Source organism: Festucalex cinctus, chromosome 5 (assembly GCF_051991245.1).
Source record: "Festucalex cinctus isolate MCC-2025b chromosome 5, RoL_Fcin_1.0, whole genome shotgun sequence".
In the NCBI taxonomy this organism is placed as follows: Eukaryota; Metazoa; Chordata; class Actinopteri; order Syngnathiformes; family Syngnathidae; genus Festucalex; species Festucalex cinctus.
This window is the reverse complement of record NC_135415.1, coordinates 7691375-7711834: the sequence shown is the minus strand read 5'-3', so window position 1 is coordinate 7711834 and position 20460 is coordinate 7691375. Positions and strand designations below refer to the sequence as shown.

Below are 20460 nucleotides of genomic sequence, written 5' to 3'. Positions count from 1 at the left end.
TTGAGCTGAAAAAGAAAATGTTAATCTTTTAAGTATGTTTCGTTTAATTCAACTTTTGTTCTGTCTTTTTTCCCCGATCAGAGATCGTTCTCCTCCCCGGAGCCCAGACAGTGTCTTGAAGCTGAAGCTGTGTCCACCCATTCCCTTCTTCCCAACCTCCTCCTCTCAGTATGATCGCTCCTCCTTCGATAAAGGAAGTCGAGGAGAATACCAAGACCAGCGCAAGCAGCTTTTGGCTAACTCGTCTCCACCACCGCATTACACCCTATTTGAGAGCCACCTGGGGTCCCAAGCTCCTTCACCATCTTTGGAGTCTATTCACAGAGGTCCAGATGGACGTTTCATAATCCAACCTCTGATTGAGAGCTCCAGTCCCTCCACTAAGAAAAATCTCAAGGACATTTTGCAAAGCAATGGTGGCGCAAGTGGCTCAGGCAGCAACCGCACATCATTTAGGGACTCTCCAAAATCAAGTCTCCTGAGTTCCGACAAGGATGACAGGAAGGATTTGCCATTTACTGTGGATGTCCTGGATCTTACTCGATCTTCCTCCTCCCCTGGAAGAGTACGGAGCATTGCTCGGAACTTCTCTCGTCATGGCTGCTTTTACTCTGATGATGAGCATGGCTCAGAGAACCTCCTGGAAAGAGCGAGCTTTTACTCAGACAACAGTGAGAAAAAACCCAGTGATTCTCTGAAAAGACATCGCATGCCAGCCCGCACTGAAGACCTTTTCCCCATTTTGTCAAGAAGAACTTATATTTTGGATAGAGAGGCAGACAGACCACAAACCTCAGGATATCAACCAATGGCCAGTCTCCTTACTGATGAGAGCACACTTACCACCCAACTTGACAGTGAACTGGAGAGCGATAGCATCAAAAAGTGCATTCAACTAGCCAAGGAGAGGGAGGAAATGGAGCGTGAGCTAAAACGCTATACAAGCAGTCGCAGAACCCGAGATGATGGGAACGAGAGCCCTAAATGTAGCGTATCCCAGTCAGATGAGGACCCTGTATGGAAACTACAAGATGTTACGCTCCGTCAAAAAGACAAAACCTCAGGCCACACAAGTCGGGTAGCAGACTATCGAAGGGCGTGTTACTTTGGGAGCACGAGTAGTCCTACGGACAGAGCTCCTACATCTCACATTGATTGGGACATTAGCCCTGTTACAGCCATAACGAACCTTGTCCCAGTAAAGCGCCACTGGGAGCCCGCATTAACAGTATCACAGCAGTTCCAGAATACTCGTTCGTGTGCAGAAACTACAGACTCTCTTGCTGGTGATTTATCATATTCTCCAGTGACTCAGAACACATCCCTTCCCATGCCTTCTACGGATGTCACATTCGAAAACCCCACAGTTCGATGTTTAGCAACGTCGCCCAGAGCCAAGTCACTGAGTCCTCACAGAGATTCAGATCTGTGTAGTAAATCAATGACAGAGGGCCTAAGGGGAAATATTGGTGTTCGAGGTGCTCCCTCACGGTCCAGGAATTCATATGCGTATGGCACTCGCAATTGGGAGTCAGCTTCTCCAAGTCCTTTAGTCTACAGTAAGCGGTCCGCAAGTCCAGCGTTTACTGCTTCAACATCATACGCAGCCACAAAGGATTCCGGGCCCCCAAGTATCCCTCCCTTACCCTTTGAGCATCAAGCTAAATCAAATGTCAAAGTGACCAAACATGATGGCGGTGATGACCATCACAGCTTTGGATCAGAAAGAGAAGGTGTCCGTGTGCGCTCCAGGAGGAGTGAAAAATGTCGTTTCTCTGATAGTCCCAGCCCGATGTCAGCATTGACTCTTGTAGAAGAAACCGAAAGTGATCGATCCCAATTTTCTATCCCCAGAATGTCAGGGTCATTCAAGACCAAGCCAGCTGCATCTCCTCCTAAAATGTCGTCACTGCAGACGAGTGCGATTCTGGAATATCTAAGCCTTCCAGGTTTTATCGAGATGAGTGTAGATGAACCTGTGGAAGGTTCTGGAGTTACAGATACTGGTGGACGTTTGGACCAAAAATCTACACAGTCCATAGTGGCTAAACCCGATGTAGTCCCTAAAAACTGGGAGGTTCACATCCAAGAAAGTGCGGAAACTGACTCAAATAAATTGAAGGGCTGTTTTGAAATATCACTTTTGCCAGAAAAACATGACTGCAGGCCTCAGGTTGAAGTAAGGGAGTCTCTCCCTCGAGTAAGGTTTCCAGACGACCTAAGACCACTATCACCTGCTCCACAAAAAACTAGCAAACAACTCTACAATGAAAAAACACAGATTCGAGCTGAGAATAAAGGCAGTGAGTCAAGACTGGGATCCAGACCAGCTCACACTTTGCTCAATGCCGCTAAAGGCATGGTAGATATAGTATCAAAACATACTCCGAGCTTTGTGGACAGTAGTGAGCCTTTATCAGAACAACCCCAAAGACAAGGTTCTCCGGGCAACAAGACCAATAACATTGCACTGCGAATAAGTCAAGCCCCTGTGCCATTTCTGAAAAAATCCTTGAGCGTCGGCCCTTGTAGAACACTGTCAGGTATGGGGCCCCCTCGGCCCTTCCTGAAGAAATCTATCAGTTTTGGCTCCCCGAGATGGGAGCACATTGAGAGCCCGAGGACATACATCTCTGAGAAATGTTACTGGGATGAATTCCCAAGCCCAGATGTCAGGGTGAAGTCTTACAGTTTAGGTCGCGCTCCATCTTCCTTTCTCAGACCAGGTCCTTCCTGGAGAGAGTATGTCCCCCTCAGACGTCCCACCATGGGGAGCTTGGAGAGGCCCCGATGTGCACAAAGATCGAGTCCCTCCTACTTCACTCCTACTATGTACCCACCCAGAGAAAGCCCCCCAATGTCAGAACACTGCGATCCACGAAGGCAAGGGACAGTTTTCCCTGATTCCTCAAGGTGGTCCCCCTCTTATCCAGATACCCTAAGATCTGCTCAGTACAAGTACTTCCCCATGCCCACTAACATCCCAGTCCCCAATCCTCACCCTTGGCCAGGACCCAGACCAGAGAACAGGAGACTGATGGACCCCAGAACGGGCCCCCCGAGGTCCTACCTACCCCGAGGCATCAGCTGGCCCTCACCCTACTGCATGCCTTTCCCTCAGAGGGAGGGTGACAGAATGATGATGAGGAGGGTGGGTGAGACCGAGCCTCGAGAGGTCAGAGAAGGAGGGAGGGCCAGCTATGCCAGTCAGAGCAGTGGGAGGGGCAGTGCTGGTCTCTTCCGCCAGTCAATGTCCATCACTCCCACACTGCTCAGCTCCCCTGAAACCACCGAGGAGAGTGAGCGGCACAGAACTGAGCTGTATCCACCTGAGAGGAGATCGAAAAGGTGAAACATTATCTCACCGGGAAATAGACACCAAACAGGACTTGGTGGAGGGATTTGTTGTTGTTGCCAAAATGACGCTGATTTTGTCTCACTTCCTGTCTATGGCATTGTATCATTCTGACTTTTTGCTTTTGTGTATTCCAGTAGAAGGAACACGTCAGTAGATGAAAGTTATGAGTGGGATTCTGCTGACGCATGTGTGGACTCTGAAGTCCTGGAGGCCTTGAGGTTTGATCAGTCACAAGCAGATATCCAGAGAGGCGGAGTGAGGCTTGTGTGCGATCAACCTGCTGGCCTCCAGGACCAAAGAAACAAAGGTGATGTCACTTTTTTGATGTTTGTTCTTGTCGCATGTGTCATTGGGATTGACATTGAATGTGATGGTGCCGCATGTGCTTGCCCCTTAAGTGTTGTGATTATCGTGAGCTTTTCCCTTGACATCCATCCATGCATTTCCTGTCCCCCATGCACTCCCTCAGGCCCGCCTCCCCCAGCCTGCCCAACTGTTTCCAACACACCTTGCAGCCAGTCCCGCCAATCCCTTAGCGAGGCACGCTTCAACGCTCTCCGCCAGGAGTACCAAGAGTACAGACGGGCTCAGGAGTCCATCTGTTCCCACGAGCCCTACCTCACACCTGGACACGATTCGGACTCTGACGCCAGCTCAGCACTGCTTTAGATGCAGAACTCGGTCCGTCACTTTGGCTGCCCTCTCTTCCTTGATTTCCCTTCATTGCTCGCCTGCCTGCCTCTTGCCTGTCACTCACACCTTTTTATATTTTGTCAACGTGTGCATGCAAATTTCTCAAGGAAAACAGGGTTTCTGCAGGTCATTAAAAAGCATCAACAGTCATTAATTGGATTTTGCCTCAATTAAGGCCTTAAATGACATTAAGAAACATTAACTACGATGTCAAGAGGCATTAAAAATTGAATGCCACAAGTTTCTTCATGTTACAAATAACAACTGCTCTGAATAATGAAAAATGTAGTGTTCCTGTCACCAATGTCCAACATGAAACACCAATGCCACTTATGGAGCTTTTCTACCGTACCGGTTCCACACCGAAGCGGCAATTTTTGTCCCCGAATGTTAATGTCTCTACGGGACTTTTTCGGGGCTGAGCCGTTCCGTTGTAACCGCTGTTTAGAAGACTTTCGGCAGCGGTTCTGCTGCGCTGGTCGTCTGGGGACTAGCGGGGCCGTGACGTCACCTGTCGTCTGATTGGCCGACAACGCCGCAAACAACACTGTGGCACACGCCCATTTTCTTGTTTTAAGCGAGAAGAGGAAGAGGTGCCCGCCAAGGTGGGCTTCGCCAAAGTCATAAAAATACAGTATATACAATAAATATAATAATGTTTTACAACAACGCTGAACTATATTTACAATTCAAAAGGCACTTGTGGATGGTTTTGTAACGTTTTTGGTTTTAAAAAACATCGCGAGTGCCAACGCTGGCTGGTCGTGTGTTCCCATTCACTTGAATGAGAGCTCCAGCGGCAGAGCTCTCCATTCAGAAATAGCTTCGCGAGCCGGTCGTGAATCGCAATATTTCATCCATGGTGGTCCATATTAAATTGTAAATATGGTTCAATGTTGGCGCGACTTGCCACTCGTGAAATGTTATCTCAGATTCGCACGCAATGCGGGAGTGGAAGCTTGGCTCGGACGGTTTAAATGTTGCTGTCCCCTTCCCGCTGCGCGCCAATTATAGTGGAAAACCGGCGGTTGCGTTGTGGTGTGGTTGTGTGAGGTGTGGTGTGGTACCGGAACGATGGAAAAGCGGCATTAGTGGCAGAAAAATTAACTCAACACAAATTACACTCCTTTTAAATATAACTGTTAACTGTAATTATGAATTATTTACTATAAAATTATTGTATCAATTAACTAAATGATATAATCACATTTGTATTTGGTAACCATTTGTCCACTTTTATGTTAATTAACAAGCGTAAGAAAAACTTGAAAAATATAATTTATTGTACATTTAGAACAGACATAATGTGCGAATAAATTACGTTTAATCGCAAGTTAATTATGGAAATCATATAATTAATTACGTGAATTGTAATCGACTGACAGCCCAAATATATAAACAGCATATGGATATAAGTATGTATGCATGCATGTATACGTGTGCGTGTGTATATGCAGTATGACATGGGCATTAAATTAGTTTTAAGTTGCATTTTAAAAAAAAAATGGCATTAAAAAAACATTCAATTGGATTTGATGCGACCTGCAGAAACCCTGGGAAAGTCACTCTGTTCAGAGCTATACTTCAATGCTGCAATGCTCTTTGTTTCCACAGGTGCGTCAGAGAATGACATCAAGTAACAGACAACAGCTGCGTGAACAGTTCCATGAGTAAAAACTTTGACAAAAGCTTCAATCGTCTGTTCGAGCAGACTAAAAGAATCCAAGACTGTACTGTAAAGTGGTTTGTCCACATTTGTCATCCAATGGCATTGTCTTGTTTTTGTGTCTGCTGAGAAGGGATTATTTAATTTTATAAAAGTTTTTTTACAACTGTGTTGGGTTTTGTTGACAATCACATCTTTGAAACAAAGCTGGAAGCAAACTGCTTTAAGGGTCACACCCCGTGCGATGACCGCTCACCTCCAATCACTGAGCGATTTGCAAGCCTGCATTGCGTTCTGAGGCTCTCTTGTACTTTTATCGCTTAAAGTGTCTGACAAATTAGACGTAGCTTGCTACAGGAAAATGACGTGGATGCGAATAAAGATGAAAAATGGTGAAAATATTGAAAGGCTGGGCTTGCTCCCACTCATTTGAATGTACCGTAGGCCACTGACGTACATTTTTACCACAAGTTTGGCTATTTCATCCACAGAGACATACAAAATTATAAATATGGTTATGTATTGGTGTAAAACAATACAGTATATTGATTTGCTGTATTTTTAGGACCTGGCAGCATGTGACTGTGTTTTGTTCACTTAAAACCAGGAAATAGATTTTATTATTATTTTTTTAACTGTGTGAACACTCCTATGCATTTTGATTGGCTATAATTTCCAGCGTTACCACATCAATACTCAGCCACTCATGAAATATTGTGGCAGGGCTTACACATTGTGGAGGTGTTGAGTGGCGTTCCGTTGCATCACTGTGTGCTGCAGCCCTCCGTGTAACCTATGAAGGTGTTATTTCAGGTTAAAGATTTTTATTATTATTAAAAAGGAAGCTTATGACAATTATTTTTATTCCAAAATGGAAATGTGTTCTGTCCTACTTTTCCCTACTGACATTCTTGTTCTCAAATATAATATAATTAATGTTCTTATCCTTTAATTAGTACAAGCACCTCAGGGCAGTTGGTGATGTTATTTTAAATTTTTTTTTTTAGTAAAGATATTTTTATCTCATTTTGCCCCTGCTTCTCCAATTTCCCTGAAATCATTTTATCGTTCAGCATGTTTATCTGTTGAGATGTGCAAATTTTTACTTGCATAATGTATTGATGTAAAAATGTAACGGATGTTATAAGTACTACCAGAAAATGTTATATTGCCTTTTTCTTGCTCTCATGTTTTTGTGAAGTGATTCTAATATGCAAACATGTTTACAATTCACTGATGTGAAGACAGCACTGTGAATGATTCAGTCTTTTATAAACTGTGCCCATGTTTTGTTTTTTAAACTGCTTAATGACCATAGCTGTTTTGGTCACATGACAGCCTGCGACATTGTGACACTGCAAATTGTTTCTACTAAAATAACCCTGAAATGAGACGCTACATCTGGAGTGATTACTTTGGAGGTTTTGTACAAAATAAAAAGTTTTATATATTGTTTTGTTGTTTTTATATGTTTGTATTGAATAAATTGTTTTATTCTGAAAAGAAAAGCTGTTAAATCTTTTGTGAGGATTGATTGATGGTTTTATTTGATGTCCTCTGTCACTTTAGTAGCTTTTTTTTTTTTTTACTAGCTTCTCCCGCTAGCCGCTCTTGTTAGCTGCTCTGGCTAAATCCGGCTCACTCGGTGTTTTGGCATCGCTCGCCGGGGCGTCACACCAGCTGCGAAGTCGCCATCACCTGCCGAGGTGGTAGGCTTGTGAAGTGTCTGAGCCACCTATGCATGTATTTCGGCTGTATTCTATGCTATAGCGACATCTAGTGGACACTTAGTACACATTGGGGCTTTAAACCGCAACCATCAATCACACACACACCAGTCACAAAATGACAATAACAGAGTTCCTGCTTGAACTAAAGCTTTTACTCCCATTGGACACTTCAGTTGTTAGCCTACAGTACATCTGTGATATCTAATACAAGAGTTGCTTACTTATTTGGCTACATGACAGTGGCAGCAAACACAGTATGACAAGTCAATTAATCAAGTGAAAGTTATCTTTCTAAAGGCAGGTGTTTTTGTAGCAGGTCTAACTTGTGTCCTTCTTGAGTCAATTTACTGTAATACTGAAGTCATTGTGTAAACAAAAGTACGAGTTTCCACTTTCACATCACTTAGTGGACATGCGCATGACATGCTTGACCATATTTCCAATGCCGTCAAATATGTAATGATAGTGGAGTTCCGTCTCCCACATGAAGGAGGGCGTGCTGACAACTTTGTTCTTCTCGTCCACGTGGGCTTCGTGCAAAAAGGAAGGTCAAGATTATAACAACAACCAGCGAAATATACAGAAAGATTGGATTCGATGACTTTTTTTCGGAAGGATATGTATGGCTCACGGACGCTGTGACGCGCACCCATGCTCTTCACAGCCTGCACCATGTTTGTATGAGGCCACTTCCCCCACTGGCTTTTGTCATCACGTTCGTAGCCCATCGTCACCTCCAGGCTGGGCAGCACCCGGCATGCCAGCACGGGAGCCGTGCTGGACAGACTGCATGACAAGCACAAATCGCACTTGAGGGGCTTTTGTCCTGCTCCAATGTGGATTATGGAAGTTCATGACATCAGAATTAAAGTGCTTGTTTAGCTTAAAATCTGGCGCTCTTTTAGCTCATCGCAAATATTGCACATGTTTTCAGATTATATTTTAAAGATGATAATAAATTGATAGTATGAGGAATGTTGTACGGGACAAAAACTAAAGGTCATACCTCCTTTGAAAATCCCTCTTAACTCCTGTAATTCTCAGACTTGGCCACCAAGTGTCTCCTCATCTAACCCTGGCTGTGTCTGACCTGTTCATCTAGCCATCATCCTCCACTTGAACCTCACTTGCTACAAGGCTTCTTTTATTTCATTTGGCGTCAGCAGTCTCTCCCGGTTGTGTTTGGCTGAACCGACTTCGTCACAAAGAAAACAGTTACAGGACACGTTATGAGGCAGAACTGCACAATCTATTGAGCTGCAATAAAAAAAAAAAAAAACAGCTTTTAAGCCGATAATAATTTTCAGTAATAAATTAGTTTGGGATTTATATGATATATATATATATATATATATATATATATATATATATATATATATATATATATATATATATATATATATATATATATATATATATATATTTCATTTTGACTTTTATTTTGTTTTTAATTCACTTAGTTGTAATTATTTTTTAGAGTAAGTTTCTTAGTTGTATTTTTAGAAACTGCTGTTTTTATTTGTTTTAGTATTCGTTTTTTGTTTTTGTTCTTGTTTTTTTTATTTATGGAGTACTTGTTGCGTGCCAGATTTTTTTAAAAAAGGAAAAAAAAGTCACTAAGTATTGTGTAATAAAATAAATAAATAATAAAGCTTGCATCACATCTATAAGACCAGCAACTTGGTTCAGCCTTTGATATAATGTACAAATACATAAATACATTGAAATTGCTAGGGTTTTTTTTCTTTGTCTTTTTTTTTTTAGTACAATAGTAGTTTAAAAAAGAAGAAAAAAAAAAGAAAAAAACACCTTGGAGTCTTTTCTGTCATCACTTGCGAACCACTAGTTCGTAATTGGCAAAAAAAATATATATAATGTGAACAAAATCTGGGTAATTGAAGGAAAATTAATTACGTTTTCTTCTGCAATAGATTCAGAGGTCCATTACAATATGTATGGACACATTACAGCAGGGCGTCCAAATTATGGCCCGGGGGCCATTATTATTGTTGTACTTAATAAATACAAGTTAAAAGTTTGGACACCCCTGCTCTACAGTCAACTAAGTGATACCCACCCAATGGGTTTCCGTAAGCGGTGGAAATCTTTGAGCACTCTTTCCACATCCTGGTGCAGCTTGCAGTCTTGGCCATCCTTCAAAAAAGACGAACTCAAGAAGAGAAAGCAACATTAAACGTCATCTCTTCTCTCCTGTGTCTGTGTCCTCACTCATGACTGCTCCTCACAGGTTCTTGATGACCCCGTGACCTCCCGGAAAGATGACAGCGTCAAAGGCGTCGACGTCCAGCTTGGACAGATCCTGCATTTGCATCATTCCTTCGTTATGACTGAAGCGGGCGGACTCCACCATCATGTTCCTGTGCAGAAGCCAAACACCAACGACCATAATACCACCAAGCCAAATCAAACCGGACTGTCTGAGACGTACCGGTTGTCCCCAGAGGTGGACTGCTTCTTCACGTGGTCTACCACATGAGTCTGCTGCTGATTGGGAGCAAACATCTGGAAGCGAGCGCCGTTACGGCTCAGGTGGTACATGGTGCTGAGGGAAGACGTGTGAGTTACACCTCTACGTGGTGAAAAATGAAACGGAACCGGTGATACTCACTAGACGCCCTCGTGGACGTCAGTCCCGTCCAACCAGCCGCATCCTGAGAACACCTGCGAACAGCGGTGTCAAAAGTACGCACGCTGTACAAAAGTGTGTAAAAAATAATCTGGCAAAATTAGAAATGGTGATTCATGTTGTATTTGTGTCACTTACCACGGCGACGTTGGCGTTCCCCCAATGGCTTCCTTGATGGACAAACGCAACTGGCTGTTGAGCGAGAACAGCCAGTGTTTTTTTGGACAGCAGAGCCCTGGTTGCTAGCATGATTTAGCCTGGATTGCACCGCTTAGTTCGAATGAGTCTCAAAGACCTTTTGATGTTTGTAAGATTGAATTTCCTGCCTCAGGAACGTGTATATATCGCCTGAGTCTAAAGAGTGACGTCACCACGTAAGCTGCATCTCCTGAGAAGAGTGATGACCGTTTCACCTGTCCCTGCCCGGTCAGCTTGCAGTGCAGCCTCCCTTTTTAATACCTTGTTTATTTGTCTCATCAACTTAAGTCAATTGGGCACAGTGCCATTTTTCAGCTTTGGATACGACATGCAATAACTTAGGTCTTAACTTTTATGTAAACTAGCCAATCTCTAAGGTAATATTCCATAGACTGAGGATTTAAATCCGCAATTGACGCTAATAAAAAGTTTAGGTCAATGCAGATTTTCCTACTTCTCCGTTATACAGTATGTCCTTTTAAGATGATTAAGTTGTAGGCTAAGGCTCTTACTCCAAGTAACACCATCTACAAACTTGAATCTATGACGTCTAGACTGGCCAACACAGAAATATCTCAGTCTGTCGGAGGTGTCAAACTCGATATAGTACAACTTCAGAATGTACAGTTACTGTAGGTAGGATTTAGATAGTGACACCCCCCACCCCCCACAACAATTACAAATTTTATACACAAGAACAGTAACATAACTGTAAACATGACATGATTCCTGCCAGGATGATTCTTGTAGAATTCACCTTGAAAAATATTCTCTCACCCCTGCCGGGTTCAGATCAGACCACTGTTAAGGCCATTTGCTGTCAAAGTCTACTAATTGCTTTCAGAGTATTTTGGGGGCAGTGCTTCTCAAATAATTTTTGCTACACTGAAGAATAAAATATTATGTGCCCACAACTCTCCACTGCAACTATAAATAGTATAATTTATCCAGTGTTTTAAGTGGAAAAAAAAAAGTGCCGGTACTCTGTAAATTCCGGTCCTCGAGGTCCAGAGTCCTGCAGGTTTTAGATGTTTCCACCCACTAGCACACCTGATTCATATAATCAGCTCATCAGCATGCCTGATAACAATCCTGATCTTTAGTATCAGATCTGTTGGGAGTCAGAAACAACTCAAACCTGCAAGATTCTGGACCTCGGGGCCAGAATTGGTGACCCTGCTATAAAATATACTTTTTTTTTTTCCCCCACCGAAAACACTTAGGCTTTTCATTGTGTGTTTTAAGCCAGGATCCCCGTATGGGATGATGAGAGACGAGCAAAGAACGAACTTCATTGTTTGCATCAGCCATTCAGAGTATTATTTCAGTATCGTGAATGGTGACATAATTGCAGAAATCAGGTTCACATATCACAGCGATTTTTTTGTTTCTTGTGTTTTCTTGTGTGCTTTGCTTTCATTTCATTGTTGATGGTTCTGATAACTGGTTCTGACCACACTTATTTTATACTTATTGGTACACCCGTATTCGACACAATGCGGTATTTTCTCTGTAGAGGAAGAAAATAATGTGGGGGAGGGGGGGGGGGGGGGGTGAGTATATGCAGCGAAAAAGTCAATGTACAATATTCGACTTACTGTTGTTGTGGCAACGCTAGATGGCCGCCGCCGGCTTCACTTTTTGCTTCAGTGTGCCCAGGTTATTCATTACATCTGTGCTGTATCAGCTTGCGAATTCACCTCAGAGTCTGACCGTGGTCTTTTTTTTTTTTTAAGCTTTGAGCCAGGACAGCATGGTAGCTTTTTCATTTCATTGTCTTAACTCAAGAGCTATGGTTGTTCACGTTGTGGTCGGCTAGCATCCTAGCATGACAGCGGGCAACTTGAATGACGTATGCCCGCTTCTCTCGTGGGGCAGAGATCTGTGTGACGACTGGATTACGCGAGCGCATGGTGATACTATATGTAAGTCTGTGGATGAGCGCAGCTCACCGGAACAACATTTTTGGGATCAAAACATGCATTGTGAAGTGTACCGGAACGCTGATAGTACGTTGCTTGTACGTTGAGAAGCATCTGAACCCTCAAAGGCAGTTTTTAGACGTGCCGGAGCTCCGCACCGGTGTGTTCCGGCCCACTTAAAACAATGCATTTATCTATAAAATTGCTGTAAGTATTTCTCTGCAGAGCAGCTAATAGAATGACAGCGCCACTGCCACCTACTGTAATGCATGTGCAATTGCACTTTACTATAGGAAAAAAAAAAAAATTCCCAGAGGTCAGTTTTTGTTGACTTAGGTTTGATAGCTGTGAAACTAAACTTAAACAAAATAAAACTTACAACAAAATGTGCATGGTTACGAGAAAAGCAAGCACTAGTCCTCTTAATTCTAACTATGCTAGCTTTCTTTTTCAAATATTGACAGTAATGACCTATTGGGAGCTGCACACACCTCTCACCACACTGTCTCAATTGTGACTACTCAAACAAGTTGCCACTGGGCTGTAGATGTGTTCAATCGTAATACAGGTTTTTTTCAACTGTTTACCAACAATTTTGAAAACACGGCTCTTTTTTTCATTTGCAACTTCATCACACAGAGAAGTGTTAGTTCTTACAATTTGCGTTCAAATTACATTTTGTTGTTCCATCTACCTGCACTGAGTATGGGAGAGAGAAAAAAAGCTGTTATCTTCTCTGACCCTTCTACATGGAACCTGTTGCAAAAGGACTACAAAACACACAAATTGCAGACTGAAAATATGTATTTCTTACCATACTCAGTAATATATCACTCAACAACAAAAATCAGAACAAAATAGTAGTTTTTCTTACTACCGTTGACTGCATGAAGTGTTTTCAAATAAGCACAGGCGTGCTTCCACACTTAGTGGATGTGAATATTCAATGTGTTTATTGGCGTGGTGATTGACAAGCCAATGCTTTGCAATAACCACGAAGTAACCTCACAATTCTTATCTGTGTCTGACTCTAAGGTATGAAAATGTGTGACTGTAGACGTTTATTGTATGTGGAATTCACGGTGTGGAATGTTTAGCAAAAAAGGTGTGAAGCTGAGTCTGTGCCTATTATTGTGCAACTCTGGACAAGTGTTTTGCTCACTGTGTGCAAACATCGGCTATTGTGTAAAAAATTTCATTTTAGTGTGTAAACGACGCTAATCAGTGGAATTTTGGTTATCTGGAGGGTAAGATGGAGAAAAAAAAAACTTGACTGCAATTTTGAAATCAGCATTCCAGTTTTAATCATAAAACTCTTAACAGATTTTTGTATTTATTTATTTCAAATTGCTCCCCATTGTTATGGTTTGAATGACTGGATTGGTCTATTTTGGGACTTCACTTTCCAGTTTGATAAATAAATAAATAATAAATAATAATAATAATAATAATAAACTCCAGTTTGCAAATAGCAACTCGATGATAATGATAATATTCCCAAAATAATGTGTTAATGTGTCTAAACATGGTATTGCGTTTAATACTGTGTTCATGGAATAAGAATTGCGATTAATTCACCCATTTTCAGCAGTCCAACCAGGCTGACATTTTATGCAACATCGCCCCCAACTGTCAACAGGCATTGACATCTAAGCGCCCACAAGTCACCCGTTTTCTGGATTTGATCACGTGACATTACCAACATGAGCAAGGAAGAACAATTTAGGCTGTGAATAAAAGCAAAATTGTGACCAGGGTCCAAATAGTTCTGGCGGTATGTACCATATGTGCAATATGTGGCAATAGTTTCTATTTTGTGAATGACATAACTCAAAGGACAACTGGTGCTGTTGTATTTCCACTACTTCTTCTTTTTAATGTATAAACAATATTTACAAAATGATGATGAACATATAATCCGAAATCCAATAATAAAAATCAGGAACTGTGTGAAACATAAAATCACACAACCAACGAGAATCACACTACCATAAGATTAGCACGCAAAAAAATTTCTCACATGAAATGAAACACTTACTGGTTCACACGGTACAAATAAAGTTGTATCGAAAGGACATGACAACACCAACTAATGCAGTGAGGTTTGTGTTGAACGTGAATCTTCTTTCTTTAAGCTTTAACTGTGAGCTTGTCCACAACACAAGAAATTGTGTTATCTCCAGCACAGAATGTGACCACGTAAGACTAAACCAGTGACAAAGAAGGAAACGCTACACCACTAATCAATAAATAAAGGGATGTTTGTTACTTTATAGAAAAGAAATTAAAGAAAATGCCTCGTGTTTTTCTGTACTCTTGCTGTATCAGCTACCAAAGCACATACATTTATGTTGTAACATTAAACAAAACAAAACGAAAAGTTCAAAGCTCCGCTCTGAACCCACATGGAGCCAATCAACCAGTGGTCACACAGTCAGTTTCGATAGTAATAATCAGCATTGATCAAGCTGCTCGATCAATGACTTCATCAGGCATGTTGAGTTAGCGTTCTGCTTTACATGAAGAAGCGAGTCCTACGAGCCATTTACATGCAAATCAACATCAGTGAACGTAAGAATCATTTCTTAGCTCTCATGCACTCAACCAAGCGCTCGTCAGTCGTCGAGTGTGTGCAGCGGCTGCGCACACGGCGTTCAACTATTAAGAGGGTTTGCAAATAATTCCATCAGACTGCTCAAGCGAACACCGCCGCCGCCTGTCAGGGCGTGTACGCGGGCGGAGGCTGAAACTGGTTGCTGATGTCGTATTCGATGGGTAAGGTTTCGCTGCTGTCCTCCATCTCCGAGAGCAGTTCTAAAGCCTGCTCCTCCTCCTCGGTGGGGTAGTGGCGCAGGAGGTTGGCGGCCGTGGCCAGGATGGAGGCGCCGCCGGCCCCCGCCACCAGGTAGAAGCTGATGGCAAAGGTGACGTAGACGAGGGAGCCGTGGTTCTTTTTGTGTTGTTGCTGCAACGACAGGATGAGCTCCGAGGCCCAGTAGCAGAAGCCGATGACGGTGGCACACTGCAGCACTGGGAGGAAGGAACACGTCGAATGGTGTTAGGGAAATGAGACACTTCAAAACAAATCATTTCCAGGAAGTAGGCTTGCACCAATGCGGGAAAAGTAACACAATAACACATCATGCTACTTGTGGTCGAATGAAAGTGACATCATAGTTGCTCAGAAATCAGGTAAATGACCAATCATGGCGCAGCTTGGCAAATGTCACATGGCACAGAAAACAGGCAAACCGTGATTGGGTGTTCCCTGAGCAACTGTGATGTCATTTTCAGTTGACGGCAAATGTCAAAATGGCCGCCTGCTGATATGGATGGAAACAGTTGGACTTTACTGCTTTATTCGTATTCGACAAACGCAATATTAATCAGGGTATCGTGTTTAGACTAATGGGGCTGCATAGAGCATATTCTTGTAAAGATGTTTTTTTTTTTTTTTTTTTTGGTTGACTTCCCCTTTAAAAGACTGACAGTGACCAAATAGGGAGTAAATGCAGGGAATGTTCCGATCACAATTTTCTTTTTGGGGCACCCGAAACTGGGTCAGCCAATCCAAAAAGAAAAAAGAAAAAAAAAAAAGAAAAAAAAAAAAAGCAAGCGCTCAAATTGTTGCAAATTAATATAAAAATATACATACAGATAGACTTGTTTATGTGGATATATGTTATTATATACATTTGTTTATATTAGGGGTGTCAGGCGATTAAAAATTTTAATTGTAATTAATCACATGGCTTCAATAGTTAACTCACAAATTTTATATCTGCTCTAAGTTTTCATACTATTAACATAAAAGTGGAAAAAAATGTTAAACTAACAAATATGGCTGCATCTTTTAGTCATTGATACAGTAATTTATAATTCATAACATTGAGTTAAAAATAATAGGTTGTGGTGTACTGTAAAAAAAAAAAAAAGTATTATTGATTTGTCTTGTGGTCATTTTTGCCACTAGATGGCATAATTGCATTTGTAAAACTTTGGTGACAGATCGGCGCATTTTTCTTTTCATATTAAGAGCTATCTAATCCTTAACATGAAGTAACTTGCGAAATTTCTGCACATTTTTAAAATTGTAAAATGCAACTTGACCCCAGTCTCCACAGATATATGCATTATTATTACATTTATTACTGCTAAATTTTGTCGTGGACCCAACTGGTATTCCCCCAATACACCCTTTCCAAGTAAGGGGCAATCATTGATCATGCGTTAAAAAAAATTGTGCCGTTAAAGGATCTTTAAATTAACTTAAAATTAACACACTAATTTTGACACCCCTAGGTTATTTATTATGTGGGCAATGCCATCAAATCAGTGCCAATTGCGTTTTGTAACACTCTGAAAATAAACTTAACTTGTTTTTTTTTTGTTTTTTTTTTATATATACATTTTATGATACACATATTGAACAAGACGAGACTGAAGGGAGAGACCATCATTAACAAACAAGAAGTGAAAAAGGCCACAGTAAAGGCCTGGAAAAGCATTTCAAATGAAGAATGCAAGAGTCTGGTTAAGTCAATCATATTCACGTTAAGTTGATTTAACAATGTCTGTTCCAATACTTTTGGAGTGGACTGTACATTCTTCATTGACTGCGAAAAATAAGATATATTACTGCAGCTTTGTCACAAAGTTGTCTTTTCATCAAACGTATCAGCATGCATGCAACACATTGACCCCTGGAGGCCAAGGCACGCACAACAAAAGCAACCTTCTGAGACAACTGGAATAAGATTATTAAGCGTGTCTACTATGTGTACTATGAAATATTATATTTGAGTGCATTTTATCCCATGGTCAATAAAGGTTTTGTGTTTTTAAACAATATTTGACGACATGAATAAAACACTTTTATCAAAATTGCAACATGCAATGGCATTATCAAGTATTGGTAGAATTACTCAAGATATATAATTGCTCCGATATATTTTAAGCAGGTATTGTATCGAAGTCCGAATTTGTGTATGATGACATCACCGAAAGCAGTGACAGGAAGGCTGACCTGTGAGGATGTGTGCAAAAGCATATCTCCGTGTGATCTTAAGGGCAGGGTATTTAGGTCCAAACACATCCAGCAGGAATGCAGTCAGGCTGCAAAAGATGCCCAGGAAGCAGAAGGCTGCGATCACTCTGAGCAGCAAGATGGTCTGCGGGTTCATGCAGTAATCTGAAAGAACAAATTATTGTTACATAAATATTAGTGTCTCCTAGGTGAGTGTAGACGTCAGGTCCAAGTCCTCACCGTCCATGAGTTTGGGGTCCATGTAGCCTAAGACATCTGCTACCCCGAGCTCTTGTCTGGGGCAGATGCCTCCATGAATCCGCAGCCAGGCTGGTTCTGCCAGAGCCGTGCACAGGGCGGTTATGGAAAGGGCTCCGGGCAAAGCCGAGACCAGGCTCCGCTCTGGTTGCTTCGGCAAAGAGGTGCCTCCCCTCCTTCTCCGCCCTCCAAGAACGGTCGAACCCGGCGGGGCATACATGCTCGTCTGGTCCTTGGAAATTGGTCGGTTTGCACTTTGTCCTAACGACTCCGCTCCTCAGAGCACCTTGAGCGATACCGAGTAGCGGTTGAACAGCAAACGAATGTTTCGATCACAGCGGTCCCAAATGGGTCCCAACTATTTCGGTTTATAGGGAGAATGGATAGCCGACAAATGATGAACAGATGGCCTTCACTTCAGGCCTCTTAGCTCTATTTAGCGTCTACAGCTAGCACAAAGCTAATGTCAAATATCGTCGACAATTAGACAAAAACGAAATAAATGTACTAAAGGAAACTGACCACAGATGTTTCAGTTAATCCGAATAACTGTCCTAGTATAAAAGATAACGACTGCGATGAAAAAGAAACCAAAGAACAAACAAAACAAAAGGCAGCCGACAGCGGCTTCCTGTAGATTTATTGACTTCCTTGTTTAAGACATTCTTCTTCGCCACTGCTTCAACACGCTTTTAGGGACATAGACTTCAGCGCTGACCCCTATTGATAAATGATAAAACTCTTTGGACTATTTTTTTTTTTTTTTTTTTTTTTTTTTTAAATCTGGCAATAATTCATAATTCACACATATATCAGAATTTTCTTTATGATGATATAAAAGAATAACATCACATTTTCATTTCAAATGGAACTATTATTCTCTGGCTATGGATGTGTACTTTGCATATCTGATTTTGATTTTATTTCATTGCATTGTTTGAATAAAATCTAAACATGTCACATTTGTAAAGTCATAGAAGCTCCGACTTTCCTTAACCAGGAACGTATGTGATTCCTTAAAATGACGTCGAACAGAATTTTGTATCATTAAAATGTAAACGTTGTGTACTTATCAACTATATTTACTGCTTTTTTCGTAATTATGTTCGTTATATTTTTGTTTATTTTTTGTTTCGACATAATTTGGCACACTGTGTGCAGTTTTATCAAATTATATATTTGAAAATATCCGTATTTTGTGTCCCATTACTCCCATAATGCCTTGCGTAAAACAAGATAACAAACATGGCGCCGCTTCCGTAGTAGGTTAGCTTTTGAACTTTCGCACTTTCTTCGACTATATAAATCCGAAATTACCATATGATTTACTAATTGCTATTAACATTCCGTTCCTGAAACAAGACCAACATTTGAAAGGCTCATTAGTTCGCAGCGGCGTACTGTCTTTATATCGGAAAGTCCCGCGTGGGTTAACTGTCACATTAGACGTCAGGAAGTGAATATTCAAACATCGGAGCTGACTTTTAAGCCATGAAGGAGAATTTGACTCTGGTTCAGAGACTGGACGCGCACCCGGACTCTCGGTGCTGGTTCGTTGGCTGGAATCCAAACGGGACTCTGCTGGCCTCGTGTGGGGGCGACAAGGCCATCCGGATCTGGGGACGAGAAGGTGAGGGTTTTTTTGTGTTTTTTTTGCAACCCCTCTCCCCTTTTCTTGACTTATGGACTGTAAAAAATGTAAACAAAAACAACAAGCATATCAAAGTGAGTGAATATTAGTATAGCTCAATAGTCTGCCATCTTCTGTTCTTCATATTTGTGTACTGTTCTTTATTTGACGCATACTCCAATATTGTGTTCGCAGGTGACTCGTGGGTGTGCAAGGGCGTGCTCGAGGACGGCCACCAGCGCACCGTGAGAAAGGTGGCATGGTCTCCCTGTGGAAATTATCTGGCCTCTGCTAGCTTTGATGCCACAACGTGCATCTGGAAAAAGAAGAATGATGAATTTGAGGTTTGTTTGAATCTTTGCAACTGTTGGAAGTGTTTGTATGAAATGACAAAGGGTCTTCCTGTCTTTTTAGAGCTTGACCGTGTTGGAGGGGCATGAGAACGAGGTAAAATGTGTGGCCTGGGCCTCTTCAGGGAACTTGCTGGCGACGTGCAGTCGGGACAAAAGTGTTTGGGTTTGGGAAGGTGTGTGCTAAATGTCACGTTTGGGTTACTGTAGAAAAGGCTACAATGTAATCTATTCCTTGGGTCTGATATGTTCAATGTTGTTAACCTCGTAACGTACACCAATACTAATTTGCATAATTTGTCGTCTCTATTCATTGGAGGGTAAGTTCACGTGACATGGCTTGTCCTCGCGCTCGTGCGTGTGGACGTTTACCGCAGTCAGTCTTCGCCAGCAGCGATAGTAGGAAGTCTGGCGCTCGCGTGTGTGCCGTGTCGTGAGTTGGTCCAGTGGTGTGCGTCGATAACTGGCGGGTCTTGTTCTTGTTTCTTGTCCGTGAACTTCTTGCTAGAATTAACCATAGCTTGTTTTCTAAGATATTTGTTACGAGTGCGGGCGGCGTTTCCTCATCCGCGCGTTGCCACGTGGCGTTCGTGAGTTGATGTTACGCTGCTAAGCCCGAGACCGGAAGTGTTACCATTTGTTTCACAATAAGAGCGCATACCGGAAGTCATGTTCTAAATGTCGCGAGCTTAACTGCGCTAATTTAATTTGCTTTGTTAGTGTGAATGCCTTAACCATCGTTTATACATTTACGTATTGGATTATTTTCTGTCTTTCTTTAGGAAACCACACATACTCTCACACACACACACACACACACACACACACACACATACTCTCTCACACTGCGCACATACACCCATAGAGACAGAAACATATATGAAGATGTAAGAAATATTGTACCCATTCAACTGAATTGAATCATTTAATTGGAAGTAAATCAAAGAAAGTCAACCCTTGTGTGGAGCCTTATTTGGAACCT

The 20460-nt window shown here is 41.9% G+C and overlaps 4 protein-coding genes across 6 annotated transcripts in view; 2 read left to right on the top strand and 2 right to left on the bottom strand.

Moving 5' to 3' along the window:
• Positions 1-7167, top strand: part of igsf9b (immunoglobulin superfamily, member 9b) — a 35369-nt gene extending 28202 nt beyond the window's left edge. The window contains exons 19-22 of one of the 2 annotated variants that reach the window (XM_077521919.1): positions 82-3348; positions 3493-3665; positions 3828-4039; positions 5666-7167. In XM_077521919.1, coding sequence (XP_077378045.1) covers positions 82-3348; positions 3493-3665; positions 3828-4027 — 3640 coding nt within the window. In that variant the 3' untranslated portion in view covers positions 4028-4039; positions 5666-7167. The remainder of the gene's footprint in view (positions 1-81; positions 3349-3492; positions 3666-3827; positions 4040-5665) is intronic. The other variant, XM_077521921.1, reaches the window with a different exon arrangement.
• A 410-nt stretch (positions 7168-7577) lies between these two features.
• On the bottom strand, positions 7578-10698 carry gatd3l (glutamine amidotransferase class 1 domain containing 3, like). 2 transcript variants are annotated; one of them, XM_077521923.1, is made up of 7 exons: positions 10233-10526; positions 10077-10129; positions 9897-10010; positions 9694-9825; positions 9525-9617; positions 8068-8233; positions 7578-7981 (listed from the first exon to the last, which is right to left on the bottom strand). In XM_077521923.1, the coding sequence occupies exons 1-7, from the start codon at positions 10341-10343 to the stop codon at positions 7847-7849; spliced, it is 804 nt and encodes a 267-aa protein (XP_077378049.1). In that variant the 5' UTR covers positions 10344-10526; the 3' UTR covers positions 7578-7846. The 2 variants fall into 2 exon arrangements, with proteins under 2 accessions (XP_077378049.1, XP_077378048.1); XM_077521922.1 differs by having other exon boundaries at positions 7578-8233; positions 10233-10698.
• A 3361-nt stretch (positions 10699-14059) lies between these two features.
• tmem127 (transmembrane protein 127) lies at positions 14060-18188 on the bottom strand. Its single transcript, XM_077522879.1, has 3 exons — positions 17481-18188; positions 17241-17405; positions 14060-15244 (listed from the first exon to the last, which is right to left on the bottom strand). Exons 1-3 carry the CDS (start codon positions 17716-17718, stop codon positions 14934-14936), a joined length of 714 nt encoding a protein of 237 aa, XP_077379005.1. The 5' UTR covers positions 17719-18188; the 3' UTR covers positions 14060-14933.
• A 516-nt stretch (positions 18189-18704) lies between these two features.
• The window catches only part of ciao1 (cytosolic iron-sulfur assembly component 1), a 9994-nt gene continuing 8238 nt past the window's right edge, over positions 18705-20460 (top strand). The window contains exons 1-3 of the mRNA XM_077521272.1: positions 18705-19128; positions 19324-19472; positions 19543-19654. Coding sequence (XP_077377398.1) covers positions 18990-19128; positions 19324-19472; positions 19543-19654 — 400 coding nt within the window. The 5' untranslated portion in view covers positions 18705-18989. The remainder of the gene's footprint in view (positions 19129-19323; positions 19473-19542; positions 19655-20460) is intronic.

What these genes read in the sequence shown, in the direction of transcription:
- gatd3l (XM_077521922.1), bottom strand. Translation starts at nt 10,343, where the DNA reads ATGCTAGCAACCAGGGCTCTGCTGTCCAAAAAAACACTGGCTGTTCTC. An exon ending in GGAACGCCAACGTCGCCGTG is followed by an intron (nt 10,130 to 10,232) that starts GTAAGTGACACA and finishes CGCTGTTCGCAG; the next exon opens with GTGTTCTCAGGATGCGGCTG. An exon ending in CACGGGGTCATCAAGAACCT is followed by an intron (nt 9,618 to 9,693) that starts GTGAGGAGCAGT and finishes TCTCTTCTTGAG; the next exon opens with TTCGTCTTTTTTGAAGGATG.
- tmem127 (XM_077522879.1), bottom strand. Translation starts at nt 17,718, where the DNA reads ATGTATGCCCCGCCGGGTTCGACCGTTCTTGGAGGGCGGAGAAGGAGG. An exon ending in GGACCCCAAACTCATGGACG is followed by an intron (nt 17,406 to 17,480) that starts GTGAGGACTTGG and finishes TTGTTCTTTCAG; the next exon opens with ATTACTGCATGAACCCGCAG. An exon ending in TTTTGCACACATCCTCACAG is followed by an intron (nt 15,245 to 17,240) that starts GTCAGCCTTCCT and finishes CCTTCCTCCCAG; the next exon opens with TGCTGCAGTGTGCCACCGTC.